The 17,299-nt window shown below is 46.9% G+C and overlaps 2 protein-coding genes across 6 annotated transcripts in view; one reads left to right on the plus strand and one right to left on the minus strand.

Moving 5' to 3' along the window:
- CSAD (cysteine sulfinic acid decarboxylase) overlaps window positions 1–8,486 on the minus strand; it is a 27,435-nt gene extending 18,949 nt beyond the window's left edge. Inside the window, exons 1-2 of one of the 4 annotated variants that reach the window (XM_070370857.1) lie at window positions 8,287–8,486; window positions 7,950–8,048 (exon numbers count right to left, since the gene is read on the minus strand). Coding sequence is in view for 1 of the 4 variants with exons in the window: in XM_070370854.1 (XP_070226955.1) it covers window positions 930–975 (46 nt within the window). In the remaining 3 variants the exon portion in view is untranslated. Of the gene's footprint in view, window positions 1–929; window positions 1,049–7,635; window positions 7,791–7,949; window positions 8,049–8,286 lie in introns of those variants that run through there. The other 3 variants (XM_070370856.1, XM_070370855.1, XM_070370854.1) reach the window with 3 other exon arrangements.
- On the plus strand, window positions 7,879–17,085 carry ZNF740 (zinc finger protein 740). Of its 2 annotated transcripts, none has more exons than XM_070370859.1 (7): window positions 7,879–8,055; window positions 8,877–9,389; window positions 11,555–11,704; window positions 12,041–12,130; window positions 12,714–12,837; window positions 13,134–13,252; window positions 14,183–17,085. In XM_070370859.1, exons 2-7 carry the CDS (start codon window positions 9,381–9,383, stop codon window positions 14,270–14,272), a joined length of 582 nt encoding a protein of 193 aa, XP_070226960.1. In that variant the 5' UTR covers window positions 7,879–8,055; window positions 8,877–9,380; the 3' UTR covers window positions 14,273–17,085. The 2 variants fall into 2 exon arrangements, with proteins under 2 accessions (XP_070226960.1, XP_070226959.1); XM_070370858.1 differs by having other exon boundaries at window positions 7,884–8,055; window positions 8,877–9,189.
- Window positions 17,086–17,299: the final 214 nt, after the last annotated feature.

A 17,299-nucleotide genomic window follows, 5' to 3' on the forward strand; every position in this document is an offset into this window, starting at 1 on the left:
TAAAGACTTTCTCTCCTCTTCCTTCATGGATACCCTCTTGATTACCCCCTCCTATTTCTTCAACTCTCCTTCCCACTACCTCTTTGTCACAGCATTTTAAATTGTCTAAACCTCTCACGTGTTCCCAACTCCAGCTACCTCCTCTTCTCAACCAACCTTCTTAAAACAGTTAGCTCCACTCCATTTCTTTCCTCTCACACTTTCCTGAGCCCACTACCATGCAGCTTCCACCTTCAAGGCCACCAAGAATGTCCCTGCATCCAAATCCAACGGATACATATCATCTTTATCCTATTTGACCCCTCTGGGGCCATTAGATACCGTTTGCATTCCACCTTGAAATATTTACGCTCACTGGCTTGCATGTGGCTACTCCTGAGCATTCCCTTGGCTCTCTCTGCCCCTTCACCTTCCTCGCCCTCCCTTGAGAGCCGCTCAGGGTTCTACTCCAGGACCTCTTTCATCTGTGTTCTGCACCTCTCCCTGGACACTCATCTACTCCCAGGGCTACAGGCTGGTGACTCCTCCATCCAAGAGCTCTCTCACCAGCCCAGATCCACGATGCCACCTGCCTAATTTGGAAGTCTCACAGGACTTCACACTCAAATGGTCCAAAAGTGGACTCGTTATCGGCCTTCTCAAATCTTCTCTTGTCCTCGAGTTCCCTGGTTACATGCATGGTATCATCTTCTGAAACCTAAACTCCAACTGAGCGCCTCCCTCCTCCTCCTCGTTGATTTTTTTTCCTTTTTATTTAAAAATCTTCAAAGATTACTTTGTCTTTCTCTCTCATTCAAAACATCAGCACAACACTAAAACCTGGATAAAGCTTTTTCTTCTGGGTAATGTTGTAAAATTCTTTTCCTTAAAAGCACTTTAAAAAGAAGTGGTAACTTTACAGCAGAGAAACCTGATGAATATCAACTTACCCAAGTAATTGAGGATAACATCACCAATTGTGGGGCAGACAGTCATTGTGGGTCTCCTGACATGAGGGATGGAAAAGCTCTCAGCATCACTGCTGCCAAAAATGCACCATCTGAATTTAACTATGAGGAAACATATCTAAATTGAGGATCATTCTACAAAACAACGTAGCCTGTAATCTTCAAAAATGTCAGTATCATGAAAATCAAAGAAAAACTAAGGAGCTGTTCCAGATTGAAGGAAACTAGAGACATTACACGGAGAAGGCAATGGCAAGCCACTCCAGTACTCTTGCCTAGAAAAATCCCATGGATGGAGGAGCCTGGTGGGCTGCAGTCCATGGGGTCGCTACAAGTCGGATGTGACTGAGCGACTTCACTTTCACTTTTCACTTTCATGCACTGGAGAAGGAAATGGCACCCCACTCCAGTGTCCTTGCCTGGAGAATCCCAGGGACAGCACAGCCTGGTGGGCTGCCGTCTATGGGGTCCCACAGAGTTGGACATGACTGAAGCGACTTATCAGCAGCAGCAGCAGAGACATTACAACCAAAAGGAACACATGATCTTAAATGGGTTCCTGGATAAGGAAGAAAAAGAAACTGCTGTAAAGAAAGTCACTGGAAGAACTGGTGGAATCTGTGAATGGCTTGATCTCTGCATTGCAGTTATGGAAGAGAATGTTCTTATTCTTTGGAAACATATGCTGAAACATTTAGCAGCAAAGGAGCATAGTATATGCACTTTCTCTCAGTTTATAAAACAATACTATGTGTACACACCTACAAGTGTTTTTTTAAATATAAGAGCTTTATTGAGATATGATTCACATACCACAAAGTTCACCCTTTTCAAATGTACAATTCAGTACTTTTTAGTATAGTCACAAAGTTGTGCATGGATCACACTATCAAGAACATTGTCATCATCCCCAAAAGAAACCCCCTATCTATTAGCAGTTACTCCCCATGCATTTTTTTAAAAAACTGGAGAAGTCTTTAAAATATTAACTGTGGTTATTTCTAGGTATTGGGATTATAGACAATTTTTCATTTTCTTATTTATGTACTTCTATATTTTTATAATTTTCTGTGATAATTCCATTGACTTACGTAATTAAAGATTATTTTTAAGCAACATGAAAAAAGGAATGAAGGGGCAACAAAAATTCCAAACTGTACACCAGGCTCAAGCAATGACCCCATTACATCGTGTGGTTTCCTAACTCCTAAAATTCACTCCCATCTAAAAGGTCTACCAGGTGACCAACGTAGCCAATACCGCTCATTTCTACTATGCAGCCCAACTGGCTCTGAGAGAGGAACGGGTTCAGCTAGTTCAACAGCGACTGAGTATCTGCTGCCTGGCACTGCCCCAGATGCTGTGTGTCTGCTTTGCTCACTTCAGCTAACAAGTCACGAGGGAGGCCAGTGCGTAAAATTAAGGCACGCTCGCTCCCTAGAGAAAGGGAAGGCTGGTTAACTCCACTCAATTGGCCCAGGGCAGCCTTCAAAGAGAAAACACTCCGACCCTCCTTAAGGTGATAGAGAGCTCGCGCAGGAAAAGACTAATCTGAAAAGACCAATCTAATCAGTAATCATTAAAACACAACTTGAAAAAGTGATGGGGTGGGCCTGAAGGTAGGGTGTACCAAGGAAGCTGAGGAAGGCTGCCCAGGAGGAAGCCTGCATGAGGGCAAAGGGATTAGGGCACGTGCTTCTTAAAGCACTTTCAGTCAGGTTTATTTATTGTTAGAAGGTGAAAACACTGACCTCTGTCTACCTATTACTCCACTGACTCCACCCCCACGTTAATAGTGGTTCAGTTCCTGTGTGTACAGTGTCTTCTGCCCTTCTGAAAGACTGTAAATTCCTGGGCGGGGAGAGGTCTAAGTCTTATGCTTCCTTACATAAACCATGCGTGCATGCATGCTTAGTCGTGTCCAACTCTGCAACCCCAAGGACTGTAGCCCACCAGGCTCCTCTGTCCATGGTAGTTCTCCAGGCAAGAATATTGGAGGGGGTTGCCATTTCCTTCTCCAGGGGATCTTCCCAACTCAGGGATCAAACCTGTATCTCTTGCATCTCTTGCATTGGCAGGCAAATTCTTTACCACTGCGCCACCTGGGAAGCCCTTTAAATAAAGCACCAAACACAAAATAAGCATTCAGGAAAATATTTGTCTTCATCTTTCCCACTCTTCTCTTCCTTCTGCCAAGTAGTAGTAGTGGGAAAGATGAAAATTAATACTTTTCCTGAATGCCTATTTTCTATTTGGTGCTTTACTTAAGGATAAGACTTAGACCTCTCTCCCCTCACCCAGGAATTTACAATCTAGAAGGGGAGAAAACACTACACACAAGACCTGGAGCCATCACTAATGTGGGTGTTGAGTCGGCAAGGTAATAGGTAGACAGCAGCACAGATGTCTCTTGCACAAACTTGAATAAACTGTTTCCAGGTTCTGAAAAATGTTTCACTTCACTTACATATGATGTGTATAAACCAAAAATCAGTATTAATGATACTTCAGAAGATATGCAAAGGGTTTTTTCTTTCTTCTTAAAGACTTTTCACCTATGGGCTTCACAGGAGCGCTAGAATTAGCCTGACTCTCATCTTCAAGTCAAGGACTCTTGCACCAGACAGAGTGAAATTAATTTGTCCAAGATGACAAAGGTGACATCTAGGCGAGGACCTTTCCTGCTACATCACCAGTCCCTTTTAAATCTGGCATTTCTCACGACTTCTCACCACACACAAAAATAAACTGCAGCTGAGGTAAAGGCGTAAAACAGAAAATATACAACTCTAAGAATACCAGAAGGAAATACAGGGAAATATTTTTATAATATTGAGGTAGCATTTCACAAAAACCCCAAAACCACAGGCAGATTTAACTACATAAAACTTTAAAAATTCTGTTTAAAGAAAGACACATTAAAGTGGTTAAAGATGATTCATGCCTTTACTTCCCCTGCCCCATCATCGTTTTACCTACTCACTGTTTTCCAAAATGGTCTTTGCTCTCTTCCAATTATTCCTTTCCTTACAAATTTAAAAGTCACTTCAAGTTCCATGCAAAGTCCTGTTTTAATAATAATTTAACTTAATCTAAAGCAAAAACTTTGTCTCTATAATATTAAGTCTTCCTATTCACAGACATGATAAAACTCCACCTAATCAAGCATTTGGGGAAGTTCCTGGTCCACTAGTGAGTGCTTTGCCCTGGTCCAGGTTCAATCCCGGGTCAGGTAACTAAGATCCCACAAGCCATGAGGCACGGTCAAAAATCATAATAATCAAGCCCTTTTTGTCTTCCACTAAAATAATCTGATTTTAACACATAACTTGCCAATTTCCTGTTAAATTTATGTCTACAAATGTAAACTTTTTTATTGTGAATGATATCTTTCTACGATATTTTTATGGTTGATTATTGTTCTCGTATTTTATTTATATAAGTTGTTTGTTAATCATACATCTGGCGATGCAGCTGAACTCACTGGCTTTAGTATTTTGTCAATTTGATTCTCTTTGTGAATGGATAGATCATGTGAAAATACTGAATATAAAAATATGAAAATTGGAGTTTCCTGGTGGTCCAGTGGTTAAGAATCGCCTGCCAATGCAGGGGGCAGGAGTCCTATCCCTGCTCCAGGAAGACTCCACATGCTGTGGGGCAACGAAGCCCGTACACTGCAACTACTGAAGCCCACACGCCCTAGAGTCCACACTCTGAAACGAGAAGCTGTCGCAATGAGAAACCCAGGCACTGCAACTAAAGAAAGCCCACTTGCAGAAACGAAGACCCAGCGCAGCCAAAAATAAATAAATACTAATAATGACTTTTGGATGGCCAGGATCTCTAATAGAATATTAGTGTTGATTGTAAACATTCTTTTCTTGTAACTATTTTCATAGAAATGTTTCAAATATTTTCCCACAAAACACAACTTCCACTCTAAAAAAAAGTTCAAAGATAAATGAAAAATAAGAGAAAAAAATTTTAAAAGCATATGACAAATGAAAAGTTCGTGTAACATGGAGATTTCTACCAATCAATACAAAGTAGACAAACGATCTACTTTTTCCTTAACAGGCAAGAGATGTGAATAGGCAGTTTACAAAAACAATTAAATGGTTAAAAAGCAACAAGAGATGCTCAACTTCACTATTAATGATATGCAAATTAAAATAATAAAATTACTATTTTTTACCTGTCAAGTTGGCAACTGTATAAAAAATTCATAGCATCCAGTATTGCCAAGATTGCAGGAACTGGGGACTTTTACACATGGCTCTGAATGTGTAAACTGTTACAAACCCCTGAAATTCAATTTCACAGGACCTATTAAAATTTTAAATGCCCATTTCCTACCTATAAATCTATAAAAACAAAAGGATCACTATAAGGATGTTCATACAGCATGGTTTATAAAACAAAAAAACTGAAACTAACCTGAATGTTCATTGAGGATGGGCCTAGACAAACTAAAATACAAATTGCTGGAATACTGAAACAATTTTTAAAATGTGAAACTACTTAGAAGATGTGTAAAACACTTTTGTCTGGTCCACTGTGGTGCTCAAAAACAAATTCTGGATGAAAAAAAAAAAGTTTTTATGAACATAGGAAGAAGCCTGGTTGTATATACAACAAACTGATAAAAGTGACTACCTTCAGATGGCAACATTTTTTTTGCCTTTTAATTTTTTTGTGCTGCGTGGACTTATTAAAATAAGCATGAGCTATTTTTTTTAAAGTATTTATTGGCTGAATCAGGTGTTAGTTGCAGCAGCCCTCTAGGGAGTTGCAGCACAGGGGCTTAACTGCCCAATGGCATGTGGAATCTTAGTTCCTCCACCAAGCATGGAACGCCCATCCTACCCCCTCCCCATTATAACGGGGATTCTTAATCAGTGGACCACCAAAGAAGTCCCTGAGCTATTTTTTTTCTTAATTAAAGATTTATTTCTGATAATCTCACTCAATTTTATCTGTTCTATGATGATCTTAAGACCACAAAGATTTGCTGTCAATTGGTAAAAAAAATGAAGTGCTCACAGAAACGAAATCTATGTACATAAAGTGGCTGGAAATTGTCTTCATTCATAAACAAAGATTTTTTTTATTTATTTAGGCATCTCCGTTAATTCCCTACACTCACAACCTGACAGCACCTAAATAAAATGGACATTTCCTTCCATCAAGTGCATTAATGCATAGTCCATCTCTAGCAGAAAGTGAAAGTGTTAGTCCCGCAGTCGCATCCAACTCTCTGCAATCCCATGGACTGTGGCCCGCCAGGCTCCTCCATCCGTGGAACTATCCAGGTAAGAATAATGGAGTGGGTTCCCATTTCCTTCTTCAGGCGATCTTCCCAACCCAGGGACCGAACCCAGGTCTTCTGCATTGCAGGCAGAATTTTTTTACCCTCTGAGTCACTGGGGAAGCCCATCTTTAGCAGGAAAGTTGGGAACAGAATTTAAAGAAAGGCTGGAGTTTTCCTAATGTAGCTGGGCCAACAGGCCACCCTGCATTGCCAAATCTCCAATGAGACCACAGTTTCCTACTGAGGAGAGCCCTATGCCTTTTCGGGGAGAAAGCCAAAGTTAGATGCTGGATGGTCTAGAAATAAAGGCGGAAGCACTATGAAGAAATAAAAAACTCAATATTCAAAAAACTAAGATCATGGCATCCGGTCCCATTACTTCATGGCCAACAGATGGGGAAACAATGGAAATAGTGATAGACTTTATTTTCTTGGGCTCCAAAATCACTGCAGATGGTGACTAGAGCCATGAAATTAAAAGACGTTTGCTTCCTGGAAGAAAAGCTATAACCAATCTGGTATTAAAAAGCAGAGACATTACTTTGCCAACAAAGATCCGTCTAGTCAAAGCTATGGTTTTTCCAGTAGTCATGTACAGCTGTAAGAGCTGAACCATAAAGAAGGCTGAGCGCTGAAGAATTGATGCTTTTGAACTGTAGTGTTGGAGAAGACTCTTGAGAGTCCCTTGGACTGCAAGGGGATCCAACCAGTCAACTCTAAAGGATATCAAGCCTGAATATTCATTGCAGGGACTGATGCTGAAGCTCCAGTATATCTGAGGCGAAGAGCCGACCCTAGAAAAGACACTGATGCTGGGAAAGACTGAAGGCAGAAAGGGACGACAGATGAGATGGTTGGACGGTATCACGGACTCAACAGACATGAGTCTGAGCAAGCTCTGCGAAGACAGTGAAGGACAGGAAGCCTGGCGTGCTTTAAGTCCATGGGGTCCCAAAGAGTCGGACACGACTGAGCTACTGAACAACAACCGGAGAGTCCTATGCGTTTTCGGAGGTGAGGAAGCCAATATTACATACTGGACGGTCTAGAAATAAAGGCGGAAGTGGTATGAGGAAATCAAAGACTTCGGAGTGCGATTAATATGCCAGGGAATCCTTTCTCAGACTGGAGTTGAGTGTACTCAGCAAGATAGTGCAAAAAACTTCCCTCCCAGCTGACGGGCGGCCCTCGGAATCTGCAGATCTGCGCCTGATGGAAAAGCTCGGGTAAAGATGATCTCGACAGAGCTACGTGAAAGGCCTGGTACTAACTATTCTGGCACTATTTGGGGCTCCAGACTCATAAGCGACAGGGAGAACATCTGCGAGAAAGGGAAAGTGATGACGCTTCTTCCAGGAATCCTAACAAACTCACCTAGCAAAACCCTCAACAAACACTCGGCATATCAACGTTTCAGGGCCTTCTTTCCTGCCCTGAATAAAGATGGCCGCGGGGGCGCGTCCGCAACACGGCGCACGCGCCGTACCGCCGGTCGGCCCTTTTCCCGTCCTTCTGCGCGCCGTCGGCACTGCCCACTCACCAGCTGCACTCCCTCGGTGCGCCCTCAGCCTCACCCTTTTCTGTCTGCCCCCGCCCGGAAGTGGATAGTGCTGCACAGAGGAGAGGACGAAGGGGGAGGGGAAGTGCTTCCGGGGAAAGGGGCCCCTGGTTGGTGTTTGTAAACTTGCCTCGGTCCCGGTGGGGGCAGCGGCGGCCACGGGGCTGGCACGGAGTGCTGCGGCCTGGAGGAGGCGCCGCGCAGCGGGGGAGACAGCGGGAGGCCGCGCCTGGCAGGTAAGAGCACGCCCCAGGGAGCGCAGCGTTGTGGAGGCAGGCGGCAGCGCTCCAGCAGCTCGCAGGCCGTGGGGCACCGCGCGGGAAGGGGGAGGGGCGGGAAGGAGGGGCCCGGGGCGAAGGGGGGCGCTCCCGAGGAGAGGTAGGGGCGGCGCGCACACCACCGTGCGGTCGCGTCACCGGCCAGACTGAGGGGGCTTGCTCGGAAGGGACGCGGGCGCGAGCACGCACCTTGCGCGCTCCTGGGCTCTCCGGGTGCGTGCGGCGGGCGCAGCGGCTGGCTGGCTGGCTGGCTGGAGGGAGGGAGGGAAGATGGGAGGGAACGCGCAGCGTCGGGCTTCGCCTCCTTGTCTTCCACCTCCGCAGCGAGTTTACGTATCTTGGGGCGGTCTCGGAGAATGCACACGTGTGGGCCGGCCTGGGCTTGTACTGCTGGTCCGGTTTCTGCCTGCTGCTGAAGCGCCCAGCGTTAACCCCTGAGCTTTTCTCTACCCCACTTCGGGTCGCCTTGATAGAGTTCGAGCTTCGTGGGCCAGCCCACTGGACACAAAAGCCCTAGAGAGCCTCCGCCTCCTCCTTCCAGTCCTAAGTTGGCAAATCCTAGCAGTTGGCCTGCTGCAGTGCCTCCACTAGAGGCCGAAGTTACTTTTACTCCTGTCGAGGGCCTGGAGACCAGTTTCTTCTCATGACCTAGAAAGAGAACTCTGATGTCTTCGTTTAGAGTTGCACAGAGAGCACCTGGCAAAATAGTTCAGCCCACTGAAGGTTGTATGGCCTGAGAATGTTGCACCTAACAGCTCCATTTCCCTTTCTGGTTTCAGGTTTCTGAAACAAATCGTGAATTTCATTCAGAGAATTCAGCTGGAAAACTGAGACTGGCAGCCTTTTTCTTCAGACAATAGGCAGGAGCCGAGCAGAGACCAGGGATTCTTGGAACATCTATCTTTACTTTGGAGGACACTAAATTCTGTTTGAAGACAAAGGCATTTCAGTATGGCAGCAGGACTGAAGGGACACGAAAGAGTTGTTACAGTGATTTGGTGACAGTTCTTCAAACAACAGTGTCTTAAGGAAAGGTGGAGCAAGAAACTCGAACTTTTGACTTGCATTAAGTGAGAAATCAGCATGGCTCAGGTAAAAAGCTCTAGAGTCCTCCTCCTTCAAGATCACTGGGAAGCGTGTTTGCAGTTTCACTCTTGAATGCTGCCTTAGTCAACATATTGACCAACCCAGTGAGCCAAGCTCTGTATTAAACACCAGGGGGAGATCTAGAGGAAGGAAAGGAGACAGGCCACAGCCCCTGCCTTCAGGGAGCTTCCAGTCAAATGAAGGAGGTAGGCTATACTGCATCACAGGCCTTGATGGGACATTTACAAAGCAACATGTACTCAGTTTACACTTGGTACAGTAACTTTTGAGGGGCATGAGGGAGTAAACAGTCTGGTGAATGCTTCATTTGTTTTTTTTCCAACAGGAATTTATTGAGCTCCTGTTACATGCAAGGCATTGTGCTGGGGATACAAAGATGAATAAAATTGACCCTGACCCCAGCAGGCTTCCAGGCTAGTTGGGTTGGGGTTGGGGGAGATGAAGAGACAATCTGTTATTTATCTTTATATACACAACACTGCGTGGTGGCTGGCTAGTAGTACAGACTCAATGAGTCTGTTGATTGAAGGAATATGCAATAATAGAGGTATGTACACCGTAGAGGAGGGAATGAGCCTTTTGCCTGGATGAAAAAAGAAGTTGAAGCTGGAAGGATGCATAGGATTTTGCTAAATAAACAAGTAGAACAGAGCGTTCAGACAAGGACAACTGCCTGGGCAGAGACTTAGAGTCCTGGGAGGATGTGGTGAGCTGGGGAGTACTGCGGGCAGTTTGCTAGTTACGGAGGAAAGGATTGGGGTGCGGGGTGGATGGCTAAAGACAGGAGATAGTGATAGACGGCCACGTTAGGGTGAGGGAGTTGTTTCCTGGAGAAGTAAGCTGAGTGTGACTGAAGGGTTTTTATCCCTTACTGGGGAATTAAACTGTATTCCATAAGGAATGGGGACTCTCTGAAGAGTGTTAAGCAGGAGAGTGACGTCAGATCAGTGTATTTGGAAGGTACTTGTCCTTCCAAATCCCCCTTGTGGGGATACAAGATGGATTGGAGAGACAGGATGGCTCAACAGGTTATTGTAGTTATCTGGGGAGAAAAGCTGTCTGTAGCATCCCTGGAGCTTTTGCCAGCTTCCTTCCAGGGACCCTCCCCTACCAGCCTCACCAGGAAGAAATCACTGGCTTTCTTCCAGCTGCATGCATAGCTTCCTTCTTTTCCATGCAGAGGAGGAGCCGTGCAGTTTCTTCTTCCTTTGTTTGCAACCCACTTCACAGCATCCTGTTCACTCTAGCTCTGAGAAGACTGCTTTTCCCTAACTGCTAACTTTGTACTGGGGTGCTGCTTTTGTATGTTAACTCATCAACCCTGTGAGGGTAGATACCATGGTGAACATTTTGCATTTAAGGAAACTGAGGCTTAAAGAGGTGGAGTAATCTGCCTGAGATTGTACAATGCAAACAGCAGAGTTAAGTCTTGCCTCCAGACCTTTCCCTCCGAAGTCCTTGAAGATGAGAGGGGGAGTTCCTGGGATGTACTGATCACCTGAAAGGAATTTCTTTTTAAATTACTCATGGAAGTTTGCTGACCAACTGTTTCTTAAAAGTGTTTCTTCAGTAAGAAAAGGATATTGTCTAGTGTTGGCTAAATAAAGTCAGTTTGAAGAATGTAGCAATTTTCCTAAATATCCCTTACTTAAGTAATTTTTAAACTATGTAGAGCAAGGACTGTGAGAAATGTGAATATGCACACATGAATGGTGAGGACGGGGAGGAGGAAGAGAAATTGTATATTCAACTCCAAAATCTTCCCAAGTGGTTTAATTGTCATCTTTGTTATAAAATATAAAATTTTTATATTTGACAGCACTTAGAGAATTTTAAATCTAAAGGGAGAAATGACCTAATTTTACTGGTACACGTTTGTAGAGCTTGATAGACTATACATTTGGCACCAGTGAGATCTGCCAGTCAGAAGCGGGTTCTGTGTAGCTAAGTGTCATCAAGAGAGAAAGAAGGAAGTTCCCCCAGAAATCTCCCATGTCAGTGGGTCAACAGGACGGACTCTTGGTATTTCTAAGCCTCGTGTAGCTTCAAAGTAATGTATAGATAGACACTTTACCCAGCACAGTGCTAATGACAAAAGCGTCAGTAGCATCTGATTATTCACTTAGTCTGTGTCTGAATGCTGACAGCTGACAAAATGAATAACTAGTCCTGGTGAGATGAGTTAGGGAGGACTCTCGAAGGAAGCAGGGTTTTGTGCTGAGGAGGAACGCTCCTTGGAGAGAAGCCGCATGTTAGTAGCTGGGTGTTTAAGGTAGTTCTTTGGAAATTGGCAGTCTGTTTTTGCCCTGCCCTGCCAGGTGACCTGACACCTCATCTCCTTTCAACTTAGGCAAGTCTCCTGGCTTGTGAAGGCCTAGCAGGTGTGAGTTTGGTTCCCACTGCAGCCAGCAAGAAGATGATGCTGAGCCAGATTGCCAGCAAGCAGGCCGAGAATGGAGAGCGGGCAGGTAGCCCTGATGTGCTGAGGTGCTCGAGTCAGGTACAGCACTTGAGCCCATTGCGGCACCTGGGGGTCGGGTGGCCCAAGCTCTCTGCCAGGAGGTGCCCAGCTCTGAGTCCTCAGTGCTTTTGTTTAGGGAAGTGGGAAAGGGGATACAGCTGGGCCATGAGTATGGGTATTTTAGAGGGTACAGGAAAGGAAGGTCTTTCCTGTACAACAGCTCGTTAAAACCAAGGTGCTTGGAGAGGAGATGGATGCGTACTTTCTCTAAACCTCTGGGGCAGGTGATTCACAAGTTGTCTCAAAGCACCTTTTTGGCTTCCTGTCTTGTGTTCTCAGATTGACTGTGCATTTAGATTTGATTTGTATTTAAAGGGCCACCGAAAAGACAGTGATAAATCCCGGAGCCGCAAAGACGATGACAGCTTGGCTGAGGCCTCTCATTCAAAAAAGACTGTTAAAAAGGCAGGTAATGGGGAATTCCTTGGCAGTCCAATGATTAGGACTCCACGCTTTCATTGTTGAGTGCTTGGGTTCATCCCCTGGTCAGGGAACTGAGATCCCACAAGCCACGCAGAGTGGCCAAAAAAAGAAGAAAAAGGCAGGTAATGGGGAAACGCCCAAACTGATTCAGTTTGGGAATAAGGCAGCCCTCTTCTTTCTTCCCTCTCTGGCTCAGCCCTGAGCTCTCCTCACAGCTGGTGAGTGAGTCACCCTGGCTCCATCCAGAGACCACTTTGGCAGTTGATCTCTGCCCTCTGTGAAACATCCTTGGTAAGGGGAGGGTCGGGGGAGCATGAGGTCCTGTGGCAGAGGGGCAGGCAGTCTCCCTCTAAGGTCAGTTCAGAGTGTGAGGTTTGACCAAGCAGACAGCTTGCTCACCCTGCCTCCTTCCTCCAAGGGTCTCTCAACTCTGAGGGATGTGGGAGATGACAGCATCAGAGAAGTTACTTTATCCAGCAGTTGAAAATAGGGCCAGGGCAGAATGGAGGCAAGAAGGGGCAGAGGGATAGGGTAGCCTCATGATGCGCCTGACTCTTGCCCCCAGGTGGTGGTAGTGGAACAAAATGGTTCTTTTCAAGTAAAGATTCCCAAAAATTTTGTTTGTGAACACTGCTTTGGAGCCTTTAGGAGCAGTTATCACCTCAAGAGGCACATCCTTATTCATACCGGTAAGTCTCTTGCTCACATTCAGAGGGGGAGCATAGTCCATAGTTTGTGTTGCATTTGTATGTAGCTCCTGTTGGGTTTATTTTAAGGAGTAAGTATTAGAAGTAGGGGAAGAAGGTAAGTGAATGAGGCAGAAGAGATTGTATGTATCTGGTGTTGCTGAGACCAGCAGCTTTGGGGACCTTTCCCCATTAGCTGTTTACACGTTACTAAAAGATAAAGATTTCTGGGAAAATACCTGGAGTGAGGTCCCTGCCATGTATACCTCCTGATGCTCCCTTCTCTCTGATTGGGCCAGGTGAGAAGCCATTTGAGTGTGACATATGTGATATGCGTTTCATCCAGAAGTACCACCTGGAGCGTCACAAGCGTGTACACAGTGGGGAAAAGCCCTACCAGTGTGAACGGTGTCACCAGGTAAGCTCACGTGTCATGCATTCACACCCACGCACAAACTTTCTTCCCCAATAGCCAGGGCTCGCCCCTACTCCCTGCTTAACAAGGGGCCATCTCGCATTCCTGGCCATGATGGTGTTAGTACATCGGGGTGAGGTATATCTTTCTGGCCTTATATAGGTATATCTTTCTCTGCCTGTACCAGGCACAGTGAGACCATGTGTGACGTTACCTTCACATTAACTCCATGAGGTAGCTGTGTGGCCTTCATTTTGCCCATGGGGAAATTGAGGTTTAGAGAGGTTGAGTTTCCCAAGGACACAGCAGATCAGGGATTAGAGACACATTGAATGGAACTTCAGGACAGGTGCACTTAGGAGGAAGAGAGAAAAATTCCTGCCCTGAGGGAGCGGTCAATATCTGATGTGTTGTGAGTATAAAATCCAGGACCAAAACGAGACACAAACAAGAGATGAGAAATGATAACAGTGAGCACTTTCTGGATGCCTTGCTGGGTCTCAAGCTTTGCTCCACGCTCTCAGGCTGTATCTGCAGAACACTAGTATGAAAGCTCTGTGGGGCAGAGACTTTGTCCCGCTGGTTCTCCACTCTGTCCTCAGCCCCAGGAACTGTACCTGCCTTGAGATACTGAATAAATACATGATAAATGAAGCAGCCGCTCTGTGAGTAGGTACCTTTAGCCCCATTTTACAGATGAGTGGACACATTCAGGGCTGAGATAGCTTGCCCAAGGTTGCGTGGCTACTGCGTGCTAGGCCAGGATTGAGACTTCAGCGTTGTGTTCCTAACCACTGTGCACTCATACTGTCTGTGTACATGCCAAGGGAATGTAGAATGGGACGTGCGCCTCTCCCATTTGGGAAGGACAGCTCTAGCCAATAGGTAACCAAGTTTCTTCTCTCAGGCACTTAACCCTCCGTTTCTTCTCAGTGTTTTTCTCGGACAGATCGATTACTCAGACACAAACGGATGTGCCAAGGGTGCCAGTCCAAGACTTCCGACGGGCAGTTTTCTCTCTAGGCGCAGGGGCCCCGGGTGGTGGGAGTAATCAGAAGAATCCACCGAAGAGTGCACCCCCTCTGGTCTGATGGTCCCACCGCCGCCCCGTCTGTACCTGTCTCCCTCCTGGAGGAGTGGACCCAGGAGACCGGAAGAGTGCATCAGGGGACGGCAGGCCCCAGAGCTTCAGCTCTGTAAATAATCTGAGACTCTGAGTATCTCGGGGAAGTTCCTTCAGCATTCCTGGGTAGGGAAGCTAGTCCCCAGACCCTCGGCTGAGGTCACAGGTGGGGACTCAAGGTGCAGGACCAAGACTGAAGCGTGGCTCCCACAACCCTGGACTCCCGCTGGCAGCTGAAATGGAGGAGACTGGGGAGAGGGGTTTGTTTGTTCTGTTCTTGTTTTTGTTTATCCAAAAGCAGTTTCAACAGGCACACTGTGGAAATAGGTAATATGGAGGTATAGAGTCCTGGTTAAAGCAGGGACTATGGCTGGTCCAGCCCTCCCCCAAATTGAGTTTTTAGTTGCAGTTGATCCTTGATGTTCCACAGCCCTGTACCTCACCTCCTGTTTGAAGGAGAATAGGATCAGGGTGGCGGCTGTGCTTACTTTGGCCTCCTTATACACTGTGGGGACAAAGGAAGAGCAGTGGGGGGAGCAGACAAGGGCTGGATCCAGGAAGAGTGGGCAGGTGCCTCTCATTTCCTTCAGGGAAGAGCAGGAGCTGTGGCCTGGGCTATTGCAGTGGCCGGTGCCACACTGGTACCTAATGGGGTCAGCTCAAGTGCCTTCTGGAGGAAACTTGGGTGAGAGTGGCCCTTGAAGCCCCTTCCCTTTCTCTCCTTGGGTAGTTGATCTTGGAGATAGTTTTTGGCTACCTCGCTGATACTGACTGACTCCTAAGCCAGACAGAGGTGTCGAGCAAGGAGTCGCAGATGATACAGTGGGTTCTTTCTCCTTGTGCCCTCGTAGGAACCACCCAAGACTAGCCCCAAGTTCGGTGACAGCTGTTGAAGACACAGAAATTTGGTGTCCCCTGACGTGACTGTTGAGCAGTGTTGTGCTGTTCTCCGCGCTCACGTCCTATCACTGTGTTCAGGTAGAGGAGATAGGGGTCTAGCTTTTGGTCCCAAAGGAAAAGATCTTGGCTTCCTTCTTGATGGCCGTCCCTACACAAAAAGAACTGTGTGGGGGTGGGGAGGGGGCTGCGGAGAAAACACCGAAGGAGAAACCTGATGTAGGTTTTACTCTTAACTATATTTTTTGCTCTTCTCTGCTCTGACACCACCACCTTATCTACACCCTCCCCAGAAGTGATCAGGGGTGTGTGAGTGAGTGTGTGTGTGGTATGTGAGTGTTCGTGTTTGTATGCTTGGAGATGGCATATTATTGAGCCAAACCCTTCTCTAGCCCCAGCTTGGGAGCATGAGCATGAAACAGCTTCTCCTGACTGCCCCTCCCCCAAAACCTGAAGGCCTGAACCTTTAGGTTCAAGAGGAGCTGAAGAACTCAGCTTGAGGGGACTGGAGGGCTTCGTTTTGGAGGGTTTTTTTTAAGATTGATTCAACAGACTGCTGGTTAGGATGTTGCTAACCCAAGCCAGGGCTTGTGAATATGAATTTTCTAAAGTGAAATAAAAACCCTCTTTCTTCCTGCTAAGGAAAGGATCCTTATGGGAGGTTCTGGGGGTTTGGTTGACTCCCAGGTTGTGGGCTCTCCTGACCTACGGGGGTGTGCTGAGTAATTACAGAAGAATCATGGAGATTTGCTGAACCTGACCAGGCTGTCAGTGGGGGGTCTGAGATGGCAGTCTGCAGAAAGTGATTTCCTTTCTCAGAAAAGGTAGGCAACAGCACACTCCTGTTACCTGTTCTGAAGGAGATGGGAGTGGGGACAAGGCGGGGAGGGGGGGGCGGGTCTCCATACCTCTGAGGTGTGAGGATTTGGGGAAAAGAAAGGAAGCGTGGCACCCTTGAGCTCTTCCCTGACAGCATCTGAGATCCTATGGGGAAACGCTGGGGAACGTGCCTGCAGCCTGTTCTCGCCTAGTTTTGTGTTGGCACGTTTGACACGGTCCAGAAACTAGACGGCGAGTCCTGAAACCAGCCCTTCTTGGTCCCTGCAAGTAGGGCCTCTTTCTGCATGTGAGCCAGCCCCTCTCAGAGAGCCCCGCTGGGGGCTGGGGTTTGTCTCAGACACATTTAGAAAACTGTCCTTCCAGACGGTGCTTTTGCAAGTGGAAGATGTCGCTCCCTGCCACCTGTAGCTAGTCAGCTTAGGATTGGGGTTGTGTGTGGAGAGAATCACATTAGTGAGGTGTGCCCCTGCATGTGCGAATGTGTGTTTAGGTCCGAATGTGTCCTGGCCCCCTGCAGGCCTCGGCTTCCTGCTTGGGTGTGTGGGGGAGAGGGAACTTCTAAGCATATGTGCAGAGAGCCATACCAGAACCACCCCTGCTGAGGACTGGGTGAGTGGAAACTCAGGAGCAGGTGGTTAGCTCAGTTGCCCAGGTGCTGATGTTCATGAGGCCATGGATTTGTGAGGAGAGGGGAACTGAGAGGCAGGAGGAGTGACAGCGCCCAAGAGTCCCACTTACACCCCAGGGAGATCACCAACCGCTGCAAAGGCTCCTGGGCCCAACATTCCACCCCTCTGCTGGGTGGGGTCTAGCACTGGAAAGATGCCTCAGGTGTGTCTGGAGTGAAGGGAACGGCGGTGGGGCCAGCTCTTGAGACCAGGACATGGGATTCAGGGACCTGGGAAAGAGTAGCGCCAGTTCCTGGGTGGGCTGCTGGACCAGGCCCCACCAGCCCTGCCCTTCCCAGCACCTCAAGTCTTTTCCGTCCACCCCGCCTCCAACAACCTCTTGTCATCACTTAGCTACTGATTGTGCCCCATGGCTTGATATCAGAGGGTTAAATGAGGTGTGGGGTCCCACCACAACTTTTAACCCTCTCCCCAGATGTTCTCTGCCTCTGTGTGGCCCTGGGGCTTTTATCTTAATCCCTCCCACCCCACCCTCTCCACCTTTTTTTTTTTTTTTTTAAT

This window comes from Bos mutus, chromosome 5 (assembly GCF_027580195.1).
Source record: "Bos mutus isolate GX-2022 chromosome 5, NWIPB_WYAK_1.1, whole genome shotgun sequence".
NCBI lineage: Eukaryota > Metazoa > Chordata > Mammalia > Artiodactyla > Bovidae > Bos > Bos mutus.

Excerpts from the sequence above, each read along its gene's own strand:
- ZNF740 (XM_070370859.1), top strand. Across the intron at positions 11,705-12,040 it reads TGCTGAGGTGCTCGAGTCAG|GGCCACCGAAAAGACAGTGA; the intron begins GTACAGCACTTG and ends TTGTATTTAAAG. Across the intron at positions 12,838-13,133 it reads GCACATCCTTATTCATACCG|GTGAGAAGCCATTTGAGTGT; the intron begins GTAAGTCTCTTG and ends TGATTGGGCCAG.